General features: G+C 48.1%; 1 protein-coding gene and 1 long non-coding RNA gene across 2 annotated transcripts in view; one reads left to right on the forward strand and one right to left on the reverse strand.

Moving 5' to 3' along the window:
• Window positions 1–27,554, forward strand: part of CAPN9 (calpain 9) — a 283,180-nt gene continuing 255,626 nt past the window's right edge. Inside the window, exon 1 of the mRNA XM_063917552.1 lies at window positions 1–382. Coding sequence (XP_063773622.1) covers window positions 170–382 — 213 coding nt within the window. The 5' untranslated portion in view covers window positions 1–169. The remainder of the gene's footprint in view (window positions 383–27,554) is intronic.
• On the reverse strand, window positions 377–27,294 carry LOC134910016 (uncharacterized). Its single transcript, XR_010176093.1, has 3 exons — window positions 27,087–27,294; window positions 1,618–1,719; window positions 377–1,530 (listed from the first exon to the last, which is right to left on the reverse strand). It is a non-coding gene; the product is annotated as an uncharacterized LOC134910016 (long non-coding RNA).

The raw sequence follows: 27,554 nt of genomic DNA on the forward strand, positions 1-27,554 counted from the left end.
GCTTGTCCACCTTGCATGTATTTCCACTGAGCTGTCAGGCTGTTATGCAGTAGCTGTGTGTGTATGTGCTTGTGTGACTTGTATTTTTTTTTTTGCTTTCTTCCTTCAAAGCTCAGTTCTTAACATTTGCACATTGCGCCACTTTGAAAAAACACTAGCTAGGTAAAGAATGCCATACATCTATCAGGACCCAAGAAAAAAGGAACCCAGTACCCCACAGACTGCCCGAAGTATTCATTCATCTGGCAAAACTTATGAGCAGCTGAAGCAGGAGTGTCTTCGAAATGGTACTCTGTTTGAAGATGCAGATTTCCCTGCAAATGATGCCTCGCTGTTCTACAGTGAGAAACCAAATATTCCTTTTGTCTGGAAAAGGCCCAAGGTAAGAAATACAATTGATGTACTAAAAGTTAGGCTATGTAAATGATTTTTATTAATATAGTTTTATTAGATAAAATCTAACTGTTAACACTGGATTTCTGTTCCCAGTAACAGGTGCTTCAGGCAATTAATTGCTCATCCCGAAATATATTAGGCAATTCTAGGCAAGAAAGGCTCATTTGAACTACAGAACACAGGGGCGGATTTAACAAGTGATAGTGTAGTTATCACTCATTACTAATCTTAAATGGTACTCCAAACAATCAGCTCCTACAGTAACTGTCATGCATTTGAAAAATGACAGGAGCTGATTAGTTGGTGCTTCAATTAAGATTAGTAACAAGTGATAACTAGAATATCATTTGTTATTAGATCTGCCCCATAGTAAATTTGCTTTTAGTTAAAAGATTAATTGCATGAGATTTAATCTTGAAAATCCCCAGTGCAGGTTTAGCCTGGTACTGTAAATCGATATTCTGGATTCAGTGCTTCCCTATGCTAAGGCTGAATCAGGTAATATTGATTATTATTTGATTGCTAATTCATGAATATATCTTAATATCAGTCTGTAATGTCTATGCAGTATTTACAATTTAAATAAAAATATTAGACATACTTTAATGCACCATCAACAAACCCATTCCTTTTGTTCTTTTAACTTATGCTTATGACATAGATATATGACATATTGGGAGAAATTTATACGTGTCATACACAAGAACCTTATAATGGAATATAAAAAGGAAAGTTGTGTCGCTGCAACCTTTGCATTAATATGGGCTTCTATAATATGTCATTCACACAATTTAGCAGGAAAATATATCGTGTTCAGATGGGAAAATCCTGGGTAGACAGAAATATTTTGGCATGACTTTCCAAAATTCCAAATTCCAAAGGTTGACACTGGAAAAGGTCGACAGGTTCAAAAGATCCACAGGTTCATATGGTCGACACATGTTTTGGGGTTCTTTCATGTTGATGGACTTTTGCCTTCCTTGACTATCCATGTCACAAATCATAAATCTTTAGCAACCTTGTAGAGAAAGAAGCGAGACCCTGAGCCCAAAGGGCGGCGAGCAAAGCAATCCCATGAGAAGACGCGTTTCTACAAATGGTGGTCCCAGATGGAAAAACTATCCACACTAACCCCTAAAATGAAAAAGAAAGAAAGTGTGTCAACCATTTGTGTGTCGACCATTGGCATGTCAACATTTTGACCCTGTCGACCTTTTGTACCTGTTGACCTTTACCAGTGTCGACCTTGTGCCTGTCTTGTTTATTCTTTAGCTTTTGGCAATTCCTAAGCAGGGTGTTGTAAGTGTGGATAATCTGCTACACCTGCAGGAGAGAATATAGCGAGGACATACATGTGGAAGAGCAGGGAATATAGTTTATGCAGCGTTCTTGTGCCATGCACACAGATACATGACTGAATTTAAAGGGCTTTGTGCAGACTTTTTCATGGATCATTTCAGGTCTGCCATAGCAATCCACATGCCATTAAAGTCCTCTCAGCTAACACTACTGGTGCTATTATAAGATGTTACTTTCTTTTTCTTTTCAAAATGCTGCTCATGGGAGCTTATTCTATGTCTTCATGAGGTTAATGGCTAATTTGGGACTATAATTTATTTGGTATAACTGTATCATTTAATAATCTCACTGATTTGAATACACATTTCTCTATATAGGGTATATTAGGGTGAATTTTTGCTGTATATGGCGCTGCAGAATTTTTGTGGTGAGACAAAAATAAAAGCACCTAAATGGTTCAAAAAGCATTCCATTATAAGTATATGAACAAGACCCAATCTGTGGCACCATAGAAATATGATAGAAAGTGACTTTGATTGTTGAGACAAATGCTATACGCACTATTAAAAAGGAAGGTGCACCCTTGTTACCTGTGTTATCCACCATCTTATCTTATTAAAATAATACTCTCCTGAAAATTGATCTTGGGACCTGATTCAGCTTCAGTTGCAGTTTTGCTATTTCAGCAAAACTGCACCTGCTTGTGATCGCAAGATAGGGGCCGCCCAGCACAGGGCATAGATAATTGTTGGCCAGCGATGTGGTCGCAATTTAATTGTGATAGCATCGCTTAGTAATTGCCTTCACAGCCTGACATGTTTCCCATCGCAGCGGCCGGGTGTGACGTAATGCAGCCACACTGAAAATGGCCCCACCCACATTTTTTCCACACCAACCATATAATGCCGTGTTGCCACCCATGACCACCCTGCGAATGCCTCTGCCTGTCAGACAGCCTGCGTATGCACAGATCGGGAACTGCGCACACGTACTGGGCTTGAAACGGGCATAAAGCAATCACATAGCATTAGCAGCTCCTATTAAATATGGCCCTTACCCTGCATTTACTAAGGCATAATAAACTCCATTTTGTCCAATGTAAGCATTTGTACCCTTACAGCCACTACCATGTAAATCAATGCAGGTCCTATAAACACAGGTACAATTATGCAAAGTAGACATGTGCCCTGGCCAAGAGCATTTGCTGCAGATATCCACTTTTGCGGTTTACAATCGACACATAATATATTCTGTTATGATAGAAATATAAAAGGAGGTACCTGGGGGATAAAGGAGTACAGTGAGTTGCACTGTGAGTTGGACAGTTGATACCATGAATTTAATAATAGAAAATGTTTTGTTGAATTCGAGGTTTGTGATTGCATGGTTTGCACCTGGTGACAGTGGCAAGAAGCACAACTGTAGAGTAGCATGAATAGTAGGCAGAGCCGGCCCTAGGCATAGGCAAACTATGCAAATGCCTACAGCATTTGGTATGCCTAGGGGCACAAGCAGCTTCAGCTGATTAAAATGATATGTGGCATGCATGCCTGTATTCTTTGTGTGACTAAGGCTGTATCTGCATATGAAATGCTACGTTACAGTGTATTCTTCCTGGAAATCACTGTAACATAGCACTTTGTATGCAGATACAACCACAGTTGCACACAGAATATAGGCATGCCGCATATAATTTTAATCAGCAGAAGCTGCTTGTGCATCCTATGGCAATGCAAATAAGACACATTTTTGTCAAAAAAGGTGCCCGACGTTAGCAGAGCTGCCAGCTGACTCACGCCAGGCATCTCCTGCTGCATGGCCTATTGAGGTAAGATGTATGAGGACACATCTGTATCCAAGCAGAAGCAGAAGTCACAGTGTTAGTGGCTATGTGAGTGCTGTGTGCGAATGGGTTGGTTGTGCAGTAGTGTTTGGCATATGTAAGGGGAATCATGTGTATATGGACATTAATGATGTGTGTCATATGTGTAAGGGGCATTACTGTGTTGTATTATGGCCCTAATTCAGTAAGGATTGCAAATTCTGCTAATTATAATTTGCAATCCTTTTGATCGCATGCTGGAGGCCACCCATCGCAGGGCAAGGCCGCCCAGCATGCTGACCGCCACCTCCCCCCACTTCAACAAGCAGAATTTGCGATCGCATCGCAATTTCTACTTGTTAGCAGAAATTAAGGATGCCTTCTGCTGGCGCAGTTTGGCTGCACCCGCAGGAAGCCTGCCATCATGTTCCCGATCATAGCAACTGCTTCTGACATCATGCAGCTGCGGCGATCACACCCCCGTTTGCGCCAGCACACCCCCCATTTACAGACCATGCCCACGCCTAGGAAATGGAGCGTTGCTGCCCGCCCCCACCGCCCCGCAAACACCTCTGCCTCTGAATCAGCAGAAAGTACGGGTGCATATGCAGGACAGGGGACTGCGCATGCACGAGCAGGGCGATCGCAATAATTCCGGTTGGATTGTGATTTGTGATCCAACCTGAATTAGCTCCTATGTGTATAAAGGTATTACTAACGTGTGGTATTATTTGTATAAGTGCTCTACTGTGTGGCGTAACTTTCAGAAAGGGCACTACTGTGTGGTCTAATGTGAACAAAGAGCAATTTAGTGTGATGTAATGTGAATAAGGAGCACTATTGTGATTAGTAATGTATATAAGGTAAAGTGGTACTACTGTGTGATGTAACGTGAATAAGGGACACTATCTCATGATATAATGTGAATAAAGTTGCACTACTGTGTGGCGTAATTTGAATTGGGGGTACTATTGTGTGGCCATGCCCCTTCCCAGCAAGAACACACCGCTTTTTGGGCTGTGCGTCGAATGTGTGCACTGTTCTTATTTAAAATATAGGGGGTAGGAACACCAAAATAAGGACTGCTATGGGTGAGGGGCGATTGTGCTGGGGAAGGGATGCAGGGTCAGAGGCGAAACTAGTGACGGTTATAGGGGGCACCAGCCAAAATCTCGCCTAGGGCATCATATTGGTTAGGGCCGGCTCTGATAGTGGGTTAGAAAATAAAAGCATCTCCTCAGATCAAATTTAATGCATACTGCAGGTATTTATAATGGTTGTAGGTAGTGCAGTGCAAAAGAGGCCCTGGGTACAGGGGGCTTCACACTGCATACCCTGCAACCAGAATATACTTACTGTACCTTGTGCTGACAAGCAGACCCCTTCTCCTTCTCGGTTATCTTCCCAGTGACATCTTTGTAAAGATAGCACCGCACGGTGAACGCAAAGACTCTGGCACTGTGCCAGAGCTTTTGTTCTATTGTGTGAATGCGCCATCTTTCTGAATGTCACTAGGAAGACAGGAGGTTTGTAGCCATAAAGTACAGTATGTGTCTTGGGGGGGGGGGTCCAAAAGCATGGTTTAGTCCACACCTTTGTATGCAGAAAAGATTAATTATTTTAAGTAGCACTTTTGTCTTTCATTTACTGTACTTTAACCATGCTTAAACCAAAATCACCCCCAGCCTTACGGGTATGACAGGATGAGAAAATATACAGTTTACGTTAGCACATCTGACTTTTAAATGGGTTGGGTATGCGTGACCAATATGTTACTCATTAAGATAAGTGACAGGTGCTTGCATTCTTTTCATTATTCTGCTTTTTCCCTGCGTGGTAAACCCTTGGCTACTGTGCAGTAACTAATAGCTTTCACTTAAAAGGCGGTTTCTAGGGGTTTCCCTGCTCCTGAGGCTGCAAGGAAATCTGCACGCTCTTGGCTTAACACACTGGTGATACAGGGCCTAACTGAATAGTTCTGAGCCAACAGTTAGCTGAGGGGTAACATTTTTTTTTTTTTAATATTACGTTTTTATTATTGAGTTTTCAAACATATTACAATTACAGATAAATTGGCAACTGTAATCTGAAAAAGGGGGAGAAGACATATACACATAACATAACTAATAAAGACAAGGGAAAGGAAAAGTAGGTATCAGGGGGATCATAATACAGCAATGATATTATAATGTGATGAAGGGCAGAAGGTCTGCATCGCGGAACAAGCTAATGTTCAATATGGATCGGGGAGTGAAGCGAAGAGAGGTCAGGTATGTCAGCTGGTGTACCAGCGGTACCAATTTGGCCCGATCTCTCCTTATATAGGGACCATTTAAGCCATTTCTTTCTAATAGGGATAGTCTCCGAAGAGTGGGTGCCCTCAGCTGTTTCAAACACAAAATGTTGATGTACCTTTTGCACTATCATTGATAGAGTGGGGACGACTGCCGACTTCCATTTGGAGGCTATAGCGGCCTTGGATGCTATGAGAATGTGTCCTAAAAGATACCTATCTTGACTAGACATTTCACCGTAATAATAGTGAAAGAGTGCCATCAGGGGGTCAGGTGTAAGGGTTACTCCTAATATGTGAGAGATGAAAAGGAATATCTCCCTCCAGAGCGACTGTATTGCTGGACATAACCAAAATATATGAAGGATATCTCCCACCATCCCACAATTCCTCCAACAGCCAGCGGAGACATTAGGCCAAATCTTGTGTAACCTCTCCGGTGTAAAATATACCCTATGGACCAATTTATAATACATTTTGCAGTGATTTACACATTTGGAAATTGTGAAACAAGATTTAAAGATCGCTTTCCATATATCTTCGGTGAAGACCATAGGGAGGTCTTTCTCCCATTTAATCTGAGAGGGGAAAGTCCCATGCCGGGCTTCAGTCACCAGATATTGGTACCATCTGGAAAATCCTCCCCTATTACCGCTAGGCAATAAAAGAGAGGTCAGCAATTTAGGAAGACCGGTATAGCGGGCTCGGTTGGGGGAGCAGCTTTGGAGCCAATGTCTCAGTTGCAGATATTTATGGAAATCTTGTTTAGGCACCTGAAATTTTTCCTGGAGTAGGGAAAAGGGGACTAAAACACCGTCTAGTAGGACATCCTGTAGGGTGGTTATGCCCATGTCCCTCCAATGGTGCAAATGCAGATCTGGGATCAATAGGGCTATAGTGTGGAGAGATAATTGGGGGGAGGGCAAAGCGCCAGCAGGGAGAGGTTTAAGTACCGTTCTCCATATCCGCATCGTTACTTGGACTGCGGAGCATTCAGCTGCCCCAGCGGGGATTGAGGTGGCAGGCAACCAGAACAAGTCTGGTAATGTAAAGGGGGATACAGCATTCTGTTCTAAGGATACCCATGGTTTAGGAGTGCTCTGGGAGAGCCAATCACTGGCCTGGGCGAGTAAACGCGCACTATGGTATCTTTCTAGATCTGGGTATGAAACTCCACCGGCATATTTTGGCGCAATTAAAGTGGATTTCGCTATTCTCGGTTTTGAGCCTCCCCAGACATAGTTAGTTATCAATCGGTTAAACTTATTGCAAATATCTTTAGGGAAGGTTCTGGGGATGGTTCGAAAAAGATACATCAATTTAGGTAGGAGTACCATCTTTGCGGCTGCCACTCGTCCAACCCAGGAAACCTCCTGCATCATCCAGTCTTTGATAAATAGTTCAAATGCCCGAAAGAGAGGGTCATAGTTACACCCCATTAAATCCCGTTCCCTAGATATATGGACTCCTAAATATTTAAGTGATCTGAGTTGCCACGCGTATTTGTAGTCGTTTTTTAGACGTCTAAGGGTATTGTCAGGCACATTCAGAGGGAGGGCCTCAGTCTTAGTAGTATTCAACTTGTAATATGAGACAGCTGCGTAAGAGTTCAAGAGGGAATGTAAGTGTGGCAGCGATAATTCAGGCTCTCTAAGGCATACTAAGATATCGTCGGCAAAGAGACAGATTTTGTGGGACATTCCCCCTATCACTGGACCAACAATTGAGTCTAATATCCTGATCCGCTCCGCCAGAGACTCGACAGCCAGCACAAAAATGAGGGGTGACAGGGGGCAACCATGGCGAGTCCCATTAGTTATATTAAATGTAGAGGAGATACACCCATTAGTGAAAACCGAAGCCGAGGGTGAGGAATATAAAGCCAGTATGGAGTCTAGTATTTTGCCCGTAAACCCAAAACAGCCCAGGGTGGCCCTTAGATAGTCCCAGTGGAGTCTATCGAATGCCTTCTCTGCATCCAGAGAAAGGAGCAAGAGAGGTTCGTCTCGGGCCTGGCAGCGTTCAATCAAGTTTATCACTCTGCGTGTGTTGTCTGATGCTTGCCGGCCCATTACAAAGCCCACCTGGTCTGGTTTAATTAAGCCGGGTAAAAGGGGGGATATCCTATTTGCGACCATCTTTGCGAATAATTTAAGGTTGGTATTCAGCAGTGCAATCGGACGATAATTCTGAACCGCTGTAGGAGCTTTGTCCGGTTTAGGGATGGTAACTATTCGGGCCTCCAACATTTCCTTCGGGAAATATGTAGAGTCAGAAGCTTCATTGAACACCGACAATAAAAGCGGGGCAAGAGTTGTTTCATATGCTTTGTAAAAGTTAGATGGGTATCCATCTGGACCGGGGGCCTTATTTACTGGACAGGAGTCTATTACTGCTTCGACTTCCTCGAGTACCCAGGGTGAGCTAATGGACTCGCGAGTCTGAGGATCGATAGTGGGTAGCGACAGGCCATCTAAGAACTTAGCTATGTCTGCCGGAGTGGGCTGAGGTGTACTAGGGTCTTTTCTAAGGTTATACAGCTGCGAATAATATTCAGCAAACGCATTAGCTATCTCACCTGGATCAGTTACTTTAACTCCCGAGGATGTATGGATTGCTTGTATGCGTTCTTTTGCTCTGCGTCCCCTCAGTTTACACGCCAGCAGACGTCCCGCTCTATTACCGAGCCTATAGTATTGTTGGTTGAGCCGCTGGAGATTGCGGTGAACTTCTGCTAAGGCAAATGTATTTACCTTTACGCGGTCGGCAAGTAGTTGCATAAAGAGGGCTTTATTATCGGGGTTGATTTTATGCGCAGATGCCAGACGGGCAGCCTCCCTTTCGGCCGAGGCGTATCTGTTTCTATATTCACGTTTAATTCTAGATGCTGTCTGGATTGCGGAGCCTCTAACCACGGCTTTCAGGGAACACCAATGGGTGAAGATGGATGTATCCTTGGGGCAATTTGTCTCCAAATAAAGATCTAGGGATTGCTGGATGGCCTGTCGGGCCTCAGGGCGGGCAAGAAGGTATGAACCCAGTCTCCATGGACCATGTGGGACCACCCTCTTACTAATATCCCAAACTACAACAAGTGGTGAGTGGTCTGACCAAGTCATAGGTAATATGTCCGCTTTACTAATGGCCGCCAGGGTCCATTTATCCGCTAAAGCTAGGTCTATTCTAGAGTATGAACTGTGTACGTGGGAATAAAAAGTGTAATCTCGTTCTGCAGGGTGTTTGGCTCTCCAGACATCATATAACTCATACTCCGCTAGGAGTTGACTAAATCTGCCTGAGGGGTCCTGGGATGGACTGCTACGCAGAGTTCGGGTTGGACGGGAACGGTCTATAGTGGGGTCCAGCACCATGTTGAAGTCTCCAAGGATCAAGAGGGCTCCCCTCGTATGTTCCTGGAGCACTCTACAAAAGGTTCTAAGAAATGGGATTTGTTTGGTGTTAGGGGCGTAGCAAGAGACCAGAGTGGTCTCTACATTTTCTATTTGACCCACTAAGATTAGATATCTCCCGTTAGGGTCTTCATATTTAGAGGACAGAACGAATGGGCAGTTTTGTGCTATAAGAAGAGCCACTCCAGCTCTCTTAGTGGGTCCGTTTGCAGTATAGCAAAGGGGGTATCGTGAATTAGTGAAGAGGGGGGGGGGGTTTGACTCTGGAAATGTGTCTCCTGCACCGCCACCACCTGTGCCTTCATTTTCTGAAAATAATTCAAGGCCACTCTTCGCTTTTGGGGAGAATTAAGGCCTTTGGCATTAATAGAAACTATCTTAACCATAATCTGCTTCCGATGGGGCTATTGATTTCGTTAACTTATTTCTGCGTTTAAGCTGATCTACCTGAGAAGGGGGGGGAAACATAACAGAAGACATGAGGAAAAACATAAGAAAAATAAAAAAAACGAAACTAAATTGATCTCTCTTGAGATCACATCCAGTCGCCATATTGTGGCGGCTGTGTAGGCTAAAGGGGGGGGTTAGTGGCAGCACTCCCACCAGCCGCCATACTTTTATAATGTAATCTAAGGAAATTACGAATATCTCGATAGTATATGAGCAAATTAATGCACAAGTGTGCAATCCACATCTTCAGGGCAAATAAAGCAGGACAACAACATTCTAACAAGGAAACAGAACACATAAATCCAACATTAGACTCAATCCAGCGACTCCTTCTGTATATCAAACACTAGAGCTATACCAGCAGGCCCACAATGAATATTAAAAATATAAAGGATAAAAAAAAAACGCCATGTCAGGGCAGGCGTCAGGCACATTGCCCCTATCAAAAGAGTCGCTGGAGTCACAACAGTAGAAGCGCAGTAGCTAAGGAAACATTCCGACTCAGAGCGGGCCTCCTCATCTCGCCGAGGACCAGTCCTGCTGAAGTCGACGGGGGGAGGGGTCCGCCGCGGGATCAACAACGTTCCATGACCTCAGCAATTTCATTCCCTCATCTATAGAAGAAATAGAGACAGTGGAGCATCTCGGGAGACCAGCAACTTGGTAGGGAAACCCCAACGATATGGGATATCCGCCTTCCTGAGGGCCATAGTGATCGGTTGAAACGACCTCCTTTTGAAAAGGGTGGCAGCAGACAGGTCACCAAAGAGTTGGAGTCCTTGAAGAGCTGAGGCTGTGTCAGACGACGGTCTAGACGCTTTCAATAAGGCCTCTTTAACGTGGAAGTAGTGCAGTTTCATTAGGACATCTCTGGGGGCCTCTCCTGGGGCCGCTCTGGCCTTCGGCAGCCGATGTATCCGGTCTATTAGGAAGTCTGCAGGTGGGGACTTAGGTAAAAGCGCCTTAAACAAGGCCACGGCGTAGTCGTGTAAACTGCTGTGTGACACCGATTCGGGGACCCCACGTAGTTTGAGATTACTGCGGCGCGACCTGTCTTCCAAATCTGTGACTTTGTCTCGCAAAAGCTTCACCTCCGCTTCCAGTGCATCATGAGAGTCCAATAGGCCGTTATGAGACCCCACAACTTCCTCCATTTTAGTTTCCAAATGGTCTGTGCGACCGCCTAGGTCGTCAATAGATTGTTGACACGCCGTTAATGTGGTACGGAACTCAGCCGCAACCTCCTCCTTAAATCGGGACAGAAGTAGCTTCATAGTACCGACCGTAAGGGCCTCTCCATCTCCCACTCTGTCCAGACCCGCAGCAGTTCCGGCTTTGGGAAGGGGCACCTCCAGTTGGGGAGAGGTCTGAGGGACTACACCCTTTGTGGAGGTCCCGACGACTTTGGAGCCAGGCATTTTCGGTGACGACTTGAAAAATGACAGCTGTTGCGCAGGTTTTGACGGTTTGTTACGTCTTCCAGGCATAATAAGGCCTCGAAGAGGAAAGCTCAGCGTTTTCAAACACAGGACTGTGATGATCAGAAGGCTCCACTGTCTCAGGGACTAACGAGACATCACGTAGATAAAGGCAGCGGTGGGAGAGTCCTCTTGTATTACATTGGCATAAGTAGGGCTGACATAGGTGTTAGGTTATCCATACTCTTTGCACCCCGAGGAGATACTTGGGAGAGCTCCAGCCTCCACCTTTCTAGCGCTCCAGGGAGACTTGGGTTAAGACTGCCGATTTTGAAGGATCTGGGGTTATTGTAGCTTAAGGGGGAATAATTCCCGATATAAGCAGGCTCTGGTATAAGGGTGTAGCCTTTCTCTAGGGGAAGGATCCAGACAGAGAGGGGGGGGTGTTGGTAATGCCGGGGTACGAGGCCCCTAAGTTAGCCCCTGCAGCCTTTTAATAGTGGGCCTCCATCTCTAGCCTCCGTGGTCAGCTTTTCTTGGAAGAAGGTCCCAGGAGGCCGTGCAGGTTTCGCTATCTGCTGCCGCGTGGTGCCCACAGCCGTGGGTGGACTCGCGGGGGGTCACAGGCCCTTCAAGTGACCGAGGGCGAGCCGGGCGGGGGGCGGGGAGGAGGGTCTACGTTATCTCCTCGGGCCGCTCTCACTCCTGGACCCAGGAGCACGCTTAGAATGGGTCTCTTGGGGTGTTGAATTGTACCTGCTGGAGTGGATGACGTTCCCCCGGCAGACAGGGGGGGGGGGGCGCGGGTGATTCTGCGGTCCGTCTGTCTCTCTGTCAGACGGCTGTTCTGGAGGGGCTCCTCAGCGGTGGTTGCTGCGGTCCTCCCTCTGGGCCAGGGCCGCCAGCCACGTCCTCTCGGGGGCCGCCAGCCGCGTCCTCTCGGGGGCCGCCAGCCGCGTCCTCTCGGGGGCCGCCAGCCGCCGTGTATTCTCTCCTCACCTACAGCCATGATGGCCGCCGTCCGGGCTCCGGAGCGCGAGGTCCGGCAATCCTCGGTCCCGGGGTAAGTCTGTCGAGCGGGAAGGAGTCTCGGGTATTGAAGACCGCTGTAGCAGCGGTAGAAGGGTTTTCGGAGGGCACTGCGGGCGTTCTCGGGGTGGAGGTCCACACGTCGGGGGATGATCTGAAAATTGAGGCCACGGCTTCAGGGCAAGGAGTAGGCCGCAGTCCGCAGGAGCCAGAAAACCGGCTCCCCGACTCCGCAGCTCTGACTCCTCGCTTGCACCACCAGGGTAGAGCTTAGATCTGATCTTGGAAATCAAAGATTTGTGTAAATGGAGGCTTTTTTGACACTATTTAGTCCCAGATCCCTGGGAGCTCAGATGCAGTGCAGCCTATTCAGTCAGCCTCCAGGCCACGCCCCAGGGGTAACATTTTTGACGAATTAATAAGTACCGGCTACCATTGTAAAAGAACATGTCATCACCAGCAGCGCTGCATCACTGTCCACATACTGTAGGGGAAAACTGCTTATCTCATATAAACATACATGTTATGATATATGTAATATATGTGCAGGTTGTTTTCCCCGGAGATTGGCAGCCCCAAGACTCCCACTGGCTAGTTTCACCGAAGTCTGGAGGAAGGCTTAGAAGGATTATGAAGCCTTATACTGAGTCCCAGGTGGCGCACGGCGACTAATACACAGATAAGCAGTTCCCCCCTGCGCTATGTGGTCGGCATTGCAGCCCAGGGTCTGCAGTCGCCGATGGTCGTCAACTACAAGTTCATTTACAAGTCATTTACAAGTTCAGTCTACATGCACTTATACTAATATTACTGGGAGCTGTCATACTGCTGTTTCCTACATAATAAAACACAATGTTATCAGGGGACATTCAATGAAACAGCCATAAGTAACCAAAGTGTGATATTTTTACAATAAACGACTTATCGGTATAATGTTGCTAGATACAGAAGTGCACTATCTGGCATGAATGGGTAAAGATAAATAAGCTGAATCATATAAGGTGCCAAGTACAGTATTGATGCCTTCTATCTACACGGTGCAGTACATTGTACGTAATGCAAAGTTGGAGTTCAGCTCATAGGATATTTACCTATGCTGTTAAGCGTAACGCTGATAATAACATGCAAATATGCAATGAGGGCTTCTATACTTAGGTGTGGTTCTTGGTGTATTACATTTAGTTTTCATGACAACTTTCACACATTTTGTAGTGAACATAGCTAGATTTTTTTTAATGCAAGTTATGTTTTAATTGCTGAAATAACATTACTAATGGTTTGCAAATGCACAAGTTCTCTAGTCAGCAGCTGAATCTTCATTGCAATTGCATATACTGTTTATTTTAACTTTCATGTTGTTTATGCTTATAGTAAATTAATTTACACAAAATTAAATATTTTTTTGTATTTTTTTACCATTTGCCCTATGACTTTGCTCTGGCAAAAGAGATAGTCTACATCCATTTCCACTGGGTGATTCCACTCACCAGGGGTGTGTCTAGGGGTCTGAGCGCCCCTGGCAAAGTAAGGAACTGGCGCCCACTACCTCCCGCACCCAGGGACACAGCGGGGAGTGGGGGGGGGGAGGTTTACAGAGAGGCTGAGGTCAGGGACACTGAGGGAGAATTACAGGGAGGGTGCGGGTAGGGATAATGAGATGGAGGGCTTACAGGGAGGCTGAGGTCAGGGACACTGAGGGGCAAGTACAGGGAGGCTGAGGTCAGGGACACTGAGGGGCAAGTACAGGGAGGGTGTGGGCAGGGACACTGCGGGGGATTTACAGGAGTGTGCGGGCAGGGACACTGAGGGGGAATTACGGGGAGGGTACAGGCAGGACACTGAGGTGGAATTACAGGAGGGTGTGGGCAGGGACACTGAGGGGGAATTACGGGGAGGGTACAGGCAGGACACTGAGGTGGAATTACAGGAGGGTGTGGGCAGGGACACTGAGGAGGGAGTGACAGGAAGACGGAGGTCAGGGACACTAAGGGGGAATTACAGGGTGGGTTTGGGTAGGGAAAATGAGAGGGAGGGGCTACAGGGAGGCTGAGGTCAAGGACACTGAGGGGCAATTACAGAGAGGGTGCGGGAAGGGACACTGAGGAGGAATTACAAGGAGGGTGCGGGCAGGGACACTGAGATGGAATTATGGGGAGGGTGCAGGCAGGGACACTGAGGAGCAGTGCCGTAACTAGACATTTTAGCGCTGTGTGCAAGAAACAGCCTCAGCGCCCCCCCCCCCACCACCATATTTAAAATAGGGCCAGTGCGCACTGTAGGTGTGCGCCAAGACTATAGGGGTGTGGCTTTATGTGTTAGGGGCATGGCAACAGAATAATCCCAATTCATATTACACTGCACAGTGTCCTCCATTAATCAAATGATGCCACTTAAACACATTATGCCAGGTGGAGCCCCATTTTACACATTACTCCAGGTAGAGCCCCTATTACACATTATGGCAGGCAGAGCTCCCTTTTACACGTTACAGCAAGCAGAGCTCCCTTTTACACATTACGCAGACAGAGCTCCCTTTTACACGTTACAGCAGGCAGAGCTCCCTTTTACACATTACATGCGGTTCTCTGTCCTCAGTGCCAATGTACTGTGGGCCGAGAACACTCGGCACACACCTAGCTACGGCTCTGTACAAAAATCATGAGAACTTGGAGGTAGGCAATGTCTGCTCTCCAGCTATGGTGGAACCACAAGTCCAAGCATGCTCTATCATGTAATGGCTGTCAGGGCATGATAGGACTTGTGGTTCCACAGCATCAGGACCCAGGCACTTCTCTCCTCTCCTCTCACTTTCTAAGGGCTGGCATGAAGAGTCCCTACCACTTGCTGCTGTTCTGCTCACCCAGTTGTAGTTGTGTGGCTGCTGCATGATCCTGATCTCATGGGACACTGTCAATCCGTTGCCCGGAGACCAGGCCGCTCACTGACAAGCACAGACTGGGGCAGAGGGGCTGCGTAGGTGCAGTCCAGAAGCTCGCTGGCCGCTCACTGCCGCTGTGTGTGCTTGTAGATATAGAGATTTTCAGCTGGCATGTCCCCGGGGAGTACAGGTCTACAGGAGTGCAGAAGATCGTCACTGTAACCTCCAGGCAGGAGGGGGAGGACATGACTGCCGGGTTGCCGTTGTATGCACTGCATTGTAACTCTGGCAGGAGTGGGTGCGCGGTGAGGGGAGGATCGGGCACTACAGCAACCCGCAGCTCACTTTAACCTACGGTGGTGGTGGCGGCGGCGGAGGGGATTGGGCAGTATTGCCGATGCTCATTATAACCTCTGGTGGATGGGGGGGGAGAGTGGTCTGGCTGTACTGTAAGCTCATCATTCCGAGGGTGGGGGCAGGGCTTTAATTACTGCAGGCTCACATTGCATTGCGGAACTACAGGTGTTACCAGTGGTACTGTGCCCATAGTGCATGTGCGCTGTGTGCCAAGTACCGCTGGCACACACCTAGTTACGGCCCTGCTGAGGAGGAATTATGAGGAGGGTGCGGGCAGGGGCACTGAGATGGAATTACGGGGAGGGTGCCAGCAGGGACACTGAGGATGAATTACGGTTAGGGTGCTGGTAGGGACACTGAGAGGGAATTACGGGGAGGGTGTGAGCAGGGATACTGAGGGGGAATTATGGGAAGGGTGCGGACAGGGACACTGAGAGGGAATTACAGGAGTGTATGGGCAGGGTCACTGAGGGGGTAGTCACAGGGAGGCTGAGGTCAGGGACACTGAGGGGGAATTACAGGAGTGTATGGGCAGGGTCACTGAGAGGGAATTACAGGAGTGTATGGGCAGGGTCACTGAGGCGGCAGTTACAGGGATGGTGCGGGCAGTGACACTAAGGGGGAATTACAAGGAGGGTGTGGACAGGGGCACTGAGGGGATATATGCACACATACATACAGTTAAAAACCCCTCTCTAGCTGTGATTGCAATACATACAATAAGGTGTGCTGGGACTTGTAGTCTCAACACAGCTGGACAGGCAGTCACTGGTCTAGATACCTCTCCATACAGAGCTCTTTGTAAGCTGTGATCCAGGCTGCCAGGATAGACCATGCAGTGCAGCTACGGTACCGCAGAAAATGTACAGGTATGCTCATGCTGCACTGCTGACTGGTGCTGATTGTAGTTGCTGGTGTTTGGTGAAGGACCGCGTGGGACCAATGAGAAGGGGAGCGGATGAGGAAGAGGAGGTGCCTCGCCCCTCCCCATACCAGAAAGTGCCCCGCTCCCTGGCTATATTCACCATCATTGTGACTGTAGTCACAGAGAGTGTCAGAGTGTAATACGCTTCTGAGAGTCCGGCAGTGGATGAGCACTGCTAAGGGTTGTACTCAGTGAGAACTGCTATGTCATTCTACCCCCTGGCGCGGGTGGCACTGCCAGGCGGCGCCCCCCTCTTGGCCAGCGCCCCTGGCAAGTGCCATCCTGGCCAATAGGAAGATACACCCCTGGCACTCACACATGAGTAATGCATTGTATTTGAGTCAGATTATTATCAGGCATCGTGCTTGCTTTTGTGTGACTCGCTGACATTAGGACAGTTGCCTAATGTCAATATTGAGGCGTATTTAGCATCTCCACTATAAATTTGCATATTTCTTCTTAGAGTTGCCAATCATCATTACATTAATTGACAGCCAGTAAAAATATGGATTTCAGTCTGTCTAAATCAGTGTTTCCCAACCACGGTCCTCAAGGCACACTAATAGGCCCTACACACTGGCCGATTTTCTGAAAGATATGAACGATCTCGTTCATATCTTTCAGTGTGGAGACTCCAGCGATGAACGATGCGCGGCCCCGCGCTCGTTCATCGCTGGTCTCCCGTCGGCTGTGCATGCAGGCCAATATGGACGATCTCGTCCATATTTGCCTGCACTTCAATGCAGCCGCGTGACGGGGGGAGTGAAGAAACTTCACTCCCCCCGTCACTGCCCCCCCGCCGCTGGGTCGCTCGTCGGCCGTTTCGGCCGTCGGGCACCTCGGCGGCGCATCGTCAAGTGAGTAGGGCCCATAACAGTCCTGGTATTAGTGATATCCAGGCTTGAACACAGGTGACTTAATTAGTAGCTCAGTTATTTTGATTTAACCATCTGTGCTGAAGCCTGGATATCACTAAAACCTGCACTGTTGGTGTACCTTGAGGACCGCGGTTGGGAATGCCTGGTCTAAATAGAGTAGTGGACAGCATAGCAGCCGATTCCGAGTAGTGTCGGTATTCCAACGTCAATCACCTGACAGCCGGCATCCAGACCACCAGAATCCTGTTGTGATCCCCAATATTTGTGTTGCCGTTGCCACTAACCATGTCTGTATCCTGCATTTTTCAGTCTGGCACAGGGGAGGGGATTAACAAAGTTCCCTCAAATAAATTGGTAGTATATTCACTATTCAGAAACCACTGTGCTTACAGTGATGTACAGAGATTGCAAAGAGCTGTAAAACTTGTATTTAAAGTCTGCAAGCCCTATGTAGATATTGCGTTCAGTTCCGGACGGGTTTAGTATGAAACACCAACAATCAAAATACCGACGGTCAAAATACCGACATTTAAAATAACGACAAGGTCAAAATACTGACATTTAAAATTTCGACAGCTCAACAGGTCGACACAGGTTCTTCCATGTATTTTGTCTATGCCGACATACACATGGACACTGTATAAGTGTACTGCATCCCCTTGCATGGCTCGCTGCATTCGTCATGTTTCAGGCACTATTATATTCTCCCTCCAGGTCCACTGTGTTGGTAAAGTATGAACAAGTCGGTTTCAATGAAAAAAATCATGAAGAACTCATGTCGACGTTTTGACCTGACAACATTTTAAATGTCTATATTTTGACCATGTTGGGATTTTGACCTTGTCGGTATTTTGACCGTCGGTCAATGGTTGTTGGTATTTTAACCATCGGGATTTTGATTGTAGGTATTTGTCAGTAAAATTGTATTAAATAATCAATAAAAAATATTTTCATGGTTTGTCAATACTGTTGCTTATAATCAAATAACATCAACCACAGGGCAAACAAATTGTAGATGTAAATATATTTCCACTTTTATAAACATATATACCTGTGTAAGTACTGTCAGGCCATGCTTTCTACAGTATTTCTCACAAGCTCATAAAAAGCGTAACTGGATATATGGACAACTAGAAAGAGAAAACTTTAGTCTAGAACACCACACCATGCATAATGATAAATATAACTGGCTTGAGCAGGTCCCCACTGATGTGCTTAGAATAGCCCTAATGACATGTTTATAGTACAAGTTTCTACTGTAGATTGAATTACCTCCTTTACATCAGTATCTACATGCTGTCACTCACACAATAATAACACGTTTTTTTTTAGTATTATTTTGTTGTAATATACTAACTGTTGCTACAGCCATGGCTACCAATTGACAGAAAAATGCATATTCAGCACAAATTAACTGATATTTTGGTATTTCACTAAAAACTTAGAGATATATTAAAAAATATCTGCAAAAACTACTTAGCTATATATAGCATGCACTATACAAAGAGGTTTTGTTTGTTTTAATAATGTATTGTTATGGACTCGTTCCGGTATGAGCCAGTATGTCAACATTCAGAATTTTGACACCATAATTAATAACAACAAGGTCAGGATATCGACTTACTATACACAATAATGACTTGTCAAAATGTCGACAATGTAGGAATGCAGGCTACTAAAATGTTGACTACAGTGGCGTGCGGTGAGGTCAGTGGCTGGTAAGGCACTGCAGCCACAATGTCCGCTGAAACCCGCCGATGACCCCTACCGCCGCCAAGCTGATGCCCGCTACCGTCCCCAAGCCAATGCCTGCTACTGCCACCAACCCTGATGCCTGCTACCGCTAAATGCTGCCACCACCGGTAAAGGCCTACAAAACTGCTGCCATCAACTGCCCTTGCCGCCATTTCACATCTCAGTCCGATGCCACCAATGCCAGCAGCATGGCTGCTCATCAAATAGGCGGCTAATATGTTGTACATTTTTTATAAAATAAAAAAATAAGAATTTAATCACCGGTAATTCTATTTCTCGTAGTCCGTAGTGGATGCTGGGAACTCCGTAAGGACCATGGGGAATAGCGGCTCCGCAGGAGACTGGGCACAAAAGTAAAGCTTTAGGACTACCTGGTGTGCACTGGCTCCTCCCCCTATGACCCTCCTCCAAGCCTCAGTTAGGATACTGTGCCCGGACGAGCGTACACAATAAGGAAGGATTTATGAATCCCGGGTAAGACTCATACCAGCCACACCAATCACACCGTACAACTTGTCATCTGAACCCAGTTAACAGTATGATAACAGAGGAGCCTCTGAAAAGATGGCTCCCAACAATAATAACCCGATTTTTGTAACTATGTACAAGTATTGCAGACAATCCGCACTTGGGATGGGCGCCCAGCATCCACTACGGACTACGAGAAATAGAATTACCGGTGAGTAAATTCTTATTTTCTCTGACGTCCTAGTGGATGCTGGGAACTCCGTAAGGACCATGGGGATTATACCAAAGCTCCCAAACGGGCGGGAGAGTGCGGATGACTCTGCAGCACCGAAAGAGAGAACTCCAGGTCCTCCTCAGCCAGGGTATCAAATTTGTAGAATTTAGCAAACGTGTTTGCCCCTGACCAAGTAGCTGCTCGGCAAAGTTGTAACGCCGAGACCCCTCGGGCAGCCGCCCAAGATGAGCCCACCTTCCTTGTGGAATGGGCTTTTACAGATTTTGGCTGTGGCAGGCCTGCCACAGAATGTGCAAGCTGAATTGTACTACAAATCCAACGAGCAATAGTCTGCTTAGAAGCAGGAGCACCCAGCTTGTTGGGTGCATACAGGATAAACAGCGAGTCAGGTTTTCTGACTCCAGCCGTCCTGGAAACATATATTTTCAGGGCCCTGACTACGTCCAGCAACTTGGAGTCCTCCAAGTCCCTAGTAGCCGCAGGTACCACAATAGGCTGGTTCAGGTGAAACGCTGAAACCACCTTAGGGAGAAACTGAGGACGAGTCCTCAATTCTGCCCTATCCGTATGAAAAATCAGGTAAGGGCTTTTATAGGACAAAGCCGCCAATTCTGACACGCGCCTGGCTGAAGCCAGGGCCAACAACATTACCACTTTCCATGTGAGATATTTTAAGTCCACAGTGGTAAGTGGTTCAAACCAATGTGATTTTAGGAACCCCAAAACCACATTGAGATCCCAGGGTGCCACTGGAGGCACAAAAGGAGGCTGTATATGCAGTACTCCTTTGACAAACGTCTGAACTTCAGGAACTGAAGCCAGTTCTTTCTGGAAGAAAATCAACAGGGCCGAAATTTGAACCTTAATGGACCCTAATTTTAGGCCCATAGACAGTCCTGTTTGCAGGAAATGAAGGAAACGACCCAGTTGAAATTCCTCTGTAGGGGCCTTCCTGGCCTCGCACCACGCAACATATTTACGCCAAATACGGTGATAATGCTGTGCGGTTACATCCTTCCTGGCTTTGATCAGGGTAGGGATGACTTCATCCGGAATGCCTTTTTCCTTCAGGATCCGGCGTTCAACCGCCATGCCGTCAAATGCAGCCGCGGTAAGTCTTGGAACAGACAGGGTCCCTGCTGGAGCAAGTCCCTTCTTAGAGGTAGAGGCCATGGGTCCTCTGTGAGCATCTCTTGAAGTTCCGGGTACCAAGTCCTTCTTGGCCAATCCGGAGCCACGAGTATAGTTCTTACTCCTCTCCGTCTTATAATTCTCAGTACCTTGGGTATGAGAGGCAGAGGAGGGAACACATACACTGACTGGTACACCCACGGTGTTACCAGAGCGTCCACCGCTATTGCCTGAGGGTCCCTTGACCTGGCGCAATACCGGTCTAGTTTTTTGTTGAGACGGGATGCCATCATGTCCACCTTTGGTTTTTCCCAACGGTTTACAATCATGTGGAAGACTTCTGGATGAAGTCCCCACTCTCCCGGGTGGAGGTCGTGTCTGCTGAGGAAGTCTGCTTCCCAGTTGTCCACTCCCGGAATGAACACTGCTGACAGTGCTATCACATGATTTTCCGCCCAGCGAAGAATCCTTGCAGCTTCTGCCATTGCCCTCCTGCTTCTTGTGTCGCCCTGTCTGTTTACGTGGGCGACTGCCGTGATGTTGTCTGACTGGATCAACACCGGCTGACCCTGAAGCAGAGGTCTTGCTTGGCTTAGAGCACTGTAAATGGCCCTTAGTTCCAGGATATTTATGTGAAGTGACGTTTCCAGGCTTGACCACAAGCCCTGGAAATTTCTTCCCTGTGTGACTGCTCCCCAGCCTCTCAGGCTGGCATCCGTGGTCACCAGGACCCAGTCCTAAATGCCGAATCTGCGGCCCTCTAGAAGATGAGCACTCTGCAACCACCACAGGAGAGACACTCTTGTCCTTGGGGACAGGGTTATCCGCTGATGCATGTGAAGATGCGATCCGGACCATTTGTCCAGCAGATCCCACTGAAATGTTCTTGCGTGGAATCTGACGAATGGAATCGCTTCGTAGGAAGCCACCATTTTTCCCAGGACCCTTGTGCATTGATGCACTGAGACCCGGTCTGGTTTCAGGAGGTTTCTGACTAACTCGGATAACTCCCTGGCTTTCTCCTCCGGAAGAAACACCTTTTTCTGGACTGTGTCCAGAATTATCCCTAGGAACAGCAGACGTGTCGTCGGAATCAGCTGTGATTTTGGGATATTTAGAATCCACCCGTGCTTCCGTAACACTACTTGAGATAGTGCTACTCCGACTACTAACCGTTCCTTGGATCTTGCCCTTATCAGGAGATCGTCCAAGTAAGGGATAATTAAGACGCCTTCTCTTCGAAGGAGTATCATCATTTCGGCCATTACCTTGGTAAAGACCCGGGGTGCCGTGGACAATCCAAACGGCAGCGTCTGAAACTGATAGTGACAGTTCTGTACCACAAACCTGAGGTACCCTTGGTGAGAAGGGTAAATTGGGACATGGAGGTAAGCATCCTTGATGTCCAGAGACACCATATAGTCCCCTTCTTCCAGGTTCGCGATCACTGCTCTGAGTGACTCCATCTTCAACTTGAACCTTTGTATGTAAGTGTTCAAGGATTTCAGATTTAAAATAGGTTTCACCGAGCCGTCCGGCTTCGGTATCACAAACAGCGTTGAATAATACCCCTTGCCCTGTTGCAGGAGGGGTACCTTGATTATCACCTGCTGAGAATACAGCTTGTGAATGGCCTCCAATACCGCCTCCCTGTCGGAGGGAGACGTCGGTAAAGCAGACTTTAGGAAACGGCGAGGGGGAGGTGTCTCGAATTCCAATTTGTACCCCTGAGATACCACCTGAAGGACCCAGGGGTCTACTTGCGAGTGAGCCCACTGCGCGCTGAAATTCTTGAGACGTGCCCCCACCGTGCCTAAGTCCGCTTGTAAAGCCCCAGCGTCATGCTGAGGACTTGGCAGAAGCGGGAGAGGGCTTCTGTTCCTGGGGATTGGCTGTCTGTTGCAGCCTTTTTCCCCTTCCTCTGCCCCAGGGCAGAAATGAGGAGCCTTTCGCTTGCTTGCCCTTATGGGGACGAAAGGACTGCGCCTGATAATACGGCGTCTTCTTATGTTGAGAGGCGACCTGGGGTAAAAATGTGGATTTCCCAGCCGTTGCCGTGGCCACCAGGTCTGACAGACCTACCCCAAATAACTCCTCCCCTTTATACGGCAATACTTCCATATGCCGTTTGGAATCCGCATCACCTGACCACTGTCGCGTCCATAACCCTCTTCTGGCAGAAATGGACAGCGCACTTACTCTTGATGCCAGTCGGCAAATATCCCGCTGTGCATCACGCATATATAGAAATGCATCTTTTAAATGCTCTATAGTCAGTAATATAATGTCCCTGTCTAGGGTATCAATATTTTCAGTCAGGGAATCCGACCAAGCCAAACCAGCACTGCACATCCAGGCTGAGGCGATTGCTGGTCGCAGTATAACACCAGTATGTGTGTATATACATTTTAGGATACCCTCCTGCTTTCTATCAGCAGGATCCTTAAGGGCGGCCGTCTCAGGAGAGGGTAGAGCCACCTGTTTTGATAAGCGTGTGAGTGCTTTATCCACCCTAGGGGGTGTTTCCCAACGCGCCCTAATCTCTGGCGGGAAAGGATATAATGCCAATAATTTTTTAGAAATTATTAGTTTTTTATCGGGGGAAACCCACGCTTCATCACACACCTCATTTAATTCCTCAGATTCAGGAAAAACTACAGGTAGTTTTTTCTCACCGAACATAATACCCTTTTTAGTGGTACTGGTATTATCAGAAATATGTAAAACATTTTTCATTGCCTCAATCATGTAACGTGTGGCCCTATTGGAAGTCACGTTTGTCTCTTCCCCGTCGACACTGGAGTCAGTATCCGTGTCGACGTCTGTATCTACCATCTGAGGTAACGGCCGTTTTAGAGCCCCTGATGGCTTTTGAGACGCCTGGACAGGCACAAGCTGAGTAGCCGGCTGTCTCATGTCGTCAACTGTCTTTTGCAAAGAGCTGACACTGTCACGTAATTCCTTCCATAAGATCATCCACTCAGGTGTCGACTCCCTAGGGGGTGACATCTCTATTATAGGCAATTGCTCCGCCTCCACATCATTTTCCTCCTCATACATGTCGACACAACGTACCGACACACAGCACACACACAGGGAATGCTCTGACAGAGGACAGGACCCCAATAGCCCTTTGGGGAGACAGAGGGAGAGTATGCCAGCACACACCAGAGCGCTATATATATACAGGGATAACCTTAAATAAGTGTTTTTCCCCCTTATAGCTGCTATTTGTTAATATTACGCCAAATTAGTGCCCCCCTCTCTTTTTTACCCTGTTTCTGTAGTGCAGGACTGCAGGGGAGAGTCAGGGAGACGTCCTTCCAGCGGAGCTGTGAGGGAAAATGGCGCCTGTGTGCTGAGGAGATAGGCTCCGCCCCCTTCTCGGCGGCCTTTTCTCCCGCTTTTATGTGGAATCTGGCAGGGGTTAAAATTCATCCATATAGCCCTGGGGGCTATATGTGATGTATTTTCGCCAGCCAAGGTGTTTCTATTGCTGCTCAGGGCGCCCCCCCCTAGCGCCCTGCACCCTCAGTGACCGGAGTGTGAAGTGTGCTGAGGAGCAATGGCGCACAGCTGCAGTGCTGTGCGCTACCTTGGTGAAGACAGGATGTCTTCTGCCGCCGATTTTCCGGACCTCTTCTTGCTTCTGGCTCTGTAAGGGGGCCGGCGGCGCGGCTCTGGGACCGGACTCCGAGGCTGGGCCTGTGTTCGGTCCCTCTGGAGCTAATGGTGTCCAGTAGCCTAAGAAGCCCAATCCACTCTGCAAGCAGGTGAGTTCGCTTCTTCTCCCCTTAGTCCCTCGATGCAGTGAGCCTGTTGCCAGCAGGTCTCACTGAAAATAAAAAACCTAAAACTAAACTTTCACTAAGAGCTCAGGAGAGCCCCTAGTGTGCACCCTTCTCGGTCGGGCACAAAAATCTAACTGAGGCTTGGAGGAGGGTCATAGGGGGAGGAGCCAGTGCACACCAGGTAGTCCTAAAGCTTTACTTTTGTGCCCAGTCTCCTGCGGAGCCGCTATTCCCCATGGTCCTTACGGAGTTCCCAGCATCCACTAGGACGTCAGAGAAACAAATATTAGTGTTTGGGACTGGAGAGGGAGTGGGAGGAGTACTTGAATGCAATTTTGTCCATTGCTACAGTAATCCCGCAGGGGCAAACGCAGGATTTGCGAGGGGGGATTTCCGTGTGTGTTACATACACACACATATAATTAGCACCCACATGCCTCACACATTTTTATAATGTATAGCATACAGAGGTGTCCACTTACATCTAGTCTCCCTGTACGTGCCACCCTTCTACTCATGCCACGCTGTGACGAAGTAGTACCGTAGCATTTCGTAGGCAGAAACAGTTTCAATCGCATACAGAGTACAGGCGTTTCGCATTTCATTTTAATCAGCAGTCTGCTTGTGCTTCCTATCCACATAGCAATACGAATAAGACGCCTGACGCCGAGTTGCACGGGACCTGTCAGCTCGCTCATGCCATGTATCTCTCGCTATGTAGCGTATTGAGGCAAGATGTATGAGGACACATCTGTATATATAGGGTGATGGTATAGAAATCCTGGCAGTCACCACCGCGATGATCAAAATCTTCTCCCACAGCCTAACCATAACACACACACCCATTCGCAGCCTAAGACTAACCTACCCCACCCCTGCAGCCTAACCCAAACCCTCCGCTGGTATATTGACTGTTGGGATCCCGACTGCAGGGATCTTGACTGCATCTCAGTATAGGTCTATTCCTAATTTGGACTGCAGAATGCCGCATTCCCTACCACGCTTTGACTGCGGACTGTCTCCACACCCCACACATACTTTCACTGCAGAATACACACACACACGCACTCCAACTGTAGACTGTTGCGGTCCCACATACATACACACACACTCAGACTGCCCTCCCACATACACACCTGGACTGTAGATTATACACACACACACACACACTGACTGCAGACTGCCCCCCCCCATAGACACTAGGACAGTGCTGATCACACAGACACTGTGACTGCAGACTGCCCCCCCTCCCCCATACACACTAGGACAGTGCTGATCACACAGACACTGTGACTGCAGACTGCCCCCCCTCCCCCATACACACTAGGACAGTGCTGTGCACACTAGGACACACACTGTGACTGCAGACTGCCCCCCTCCCCCATACACACTAGGACTGTGCTGTGCACACTAGGACACACACTGTGACTGCAGACTGCCCCCCTCCCCCATACACACTAGGACAGTGCTGTGCACACTAGGACACACACTGTGACTGCAGACTGCCCCCCTCCCCCATACACACTAGGACTGTGCTGTGCACACTAGGACACACACTGTGACTGCAGACTGCCCCCCTCCCCCATACACACTAGGACAGTGCTGTGCACACTAGGACACACACTGTGACTGCAGACTGCCCCCCTCCCCCATACACACTAGGACTGTGCTGTGCACACTAGGACACACACTGTGACTGCAGACTGCCCCCCTCCCCCATACACACTAGGACTGTGCTGTGCACACTAGGTCACACACTGTGACTGCAGACTGCCCCCCTCCCCCATACACACTAGGACTGTGCTGTGCACACAGACACTGTGACTGCAGACTGCCCCCCTCCCCCATACACACTAGGACTGTGCTGTGCACACTAGGACACACACTGTGACTGCAGACTGCCCCCCTCCCCCATACACACTAGGACAGTGCTGTGCACACTAGGACACACACTGTGACTGCAGACTGCCCCCCTCCCCCATACACACTAGGACTGTGCTGTGCACACTAGGACACACACTGTGACTGCAGACTGCCCCCCTCCCCCATACACACTAGGACTGTGCTGTGCACACTAGGACACACACTGTGACTGCAGACTGCCCCCCTCCCCCATACACACTAGGACTGCGCTGTGCACACTAGGTCACACACTGTGACTGCAGACTGCCCCCCTCCCCCATACACACTAGGACTGTGCTGTGCACACAGACACTGTGACTGCAGACTGACCCCCTCCCCCATACACACTAGGACAGTGCTGATCACACAGACACTGTGACTGCAGACTGCCCCCCTCCCCCATACACACTAGGACAGTGCTGATCACACAGACACTGTGACTCCAGGCTGCCCCCCTCCCTCATACACACTAGGACTGTGCTGTGCACACTAGGTCACACTGTGACTGCAGGCTGCCCTCTCTCCTCACACCACCCTCGTACTGCAGCTTACACAATGTGTCTGCAGACTGTCCCCCCTCCCCCATTCCCAACACACAAACTCTGCCTGCCCCACTCCCATGCTATGAGAGGATTGAGGAAGCTGGTACCTGTGTACTAGTGGCAGCTGTGCTGCTGTCTTGAAGTCCGGAGTCTGGAGCCGAGGAGGAGGGCTGGCTGTTCCCCTGCACTGCTCTGCAGCTCACATCATGATCACAGCCCCACTGCTCAGTGCCCAATCACATAAGATCAGGGACAGGGGCGTGCTTTCATATGAGCTGACAGCACGCCCCTGTCAAAGAGGCACTGCTGCCCCTGTCAAAGAGGCACTGCTATTAGGTGCCGCTTCCTGGGTTTTTCTTAATGGGTTTTTGCTGCACACTGCTTGGCCCCGCCCCCCGCTTCCGGCCCATTCATACTGACATCGGGAGGCACCAAGAGTGGTGCCTCCAACACACATTAAAAACTGATTATACATTGTAAAATAATATAATTGCTAAAGGATTACTTATTAAAATAATACTAAGAAGATATTCTGTGTCATAAGTATCTTCTTAGTATTATTTTAATCAATAATG

The sequence above is a fragment of the Pseudophryne corroboree genome, chromosome 4 (genome assembly GCF_028390025.1).
Source record: "Pseudophryne corroboree isolate aPseCor3 chromosome 4, aPseCor3.hap2, whole genome shotgun sequence".
In the NCBI taxonomy this organism is placed as follows: domain Eukaryota; kingdom Metazoa; phylum Chordata; class Amphibia; order Anura; family Myobatrachidae; genus Pseudophryne; species Pseudophryne corroboree.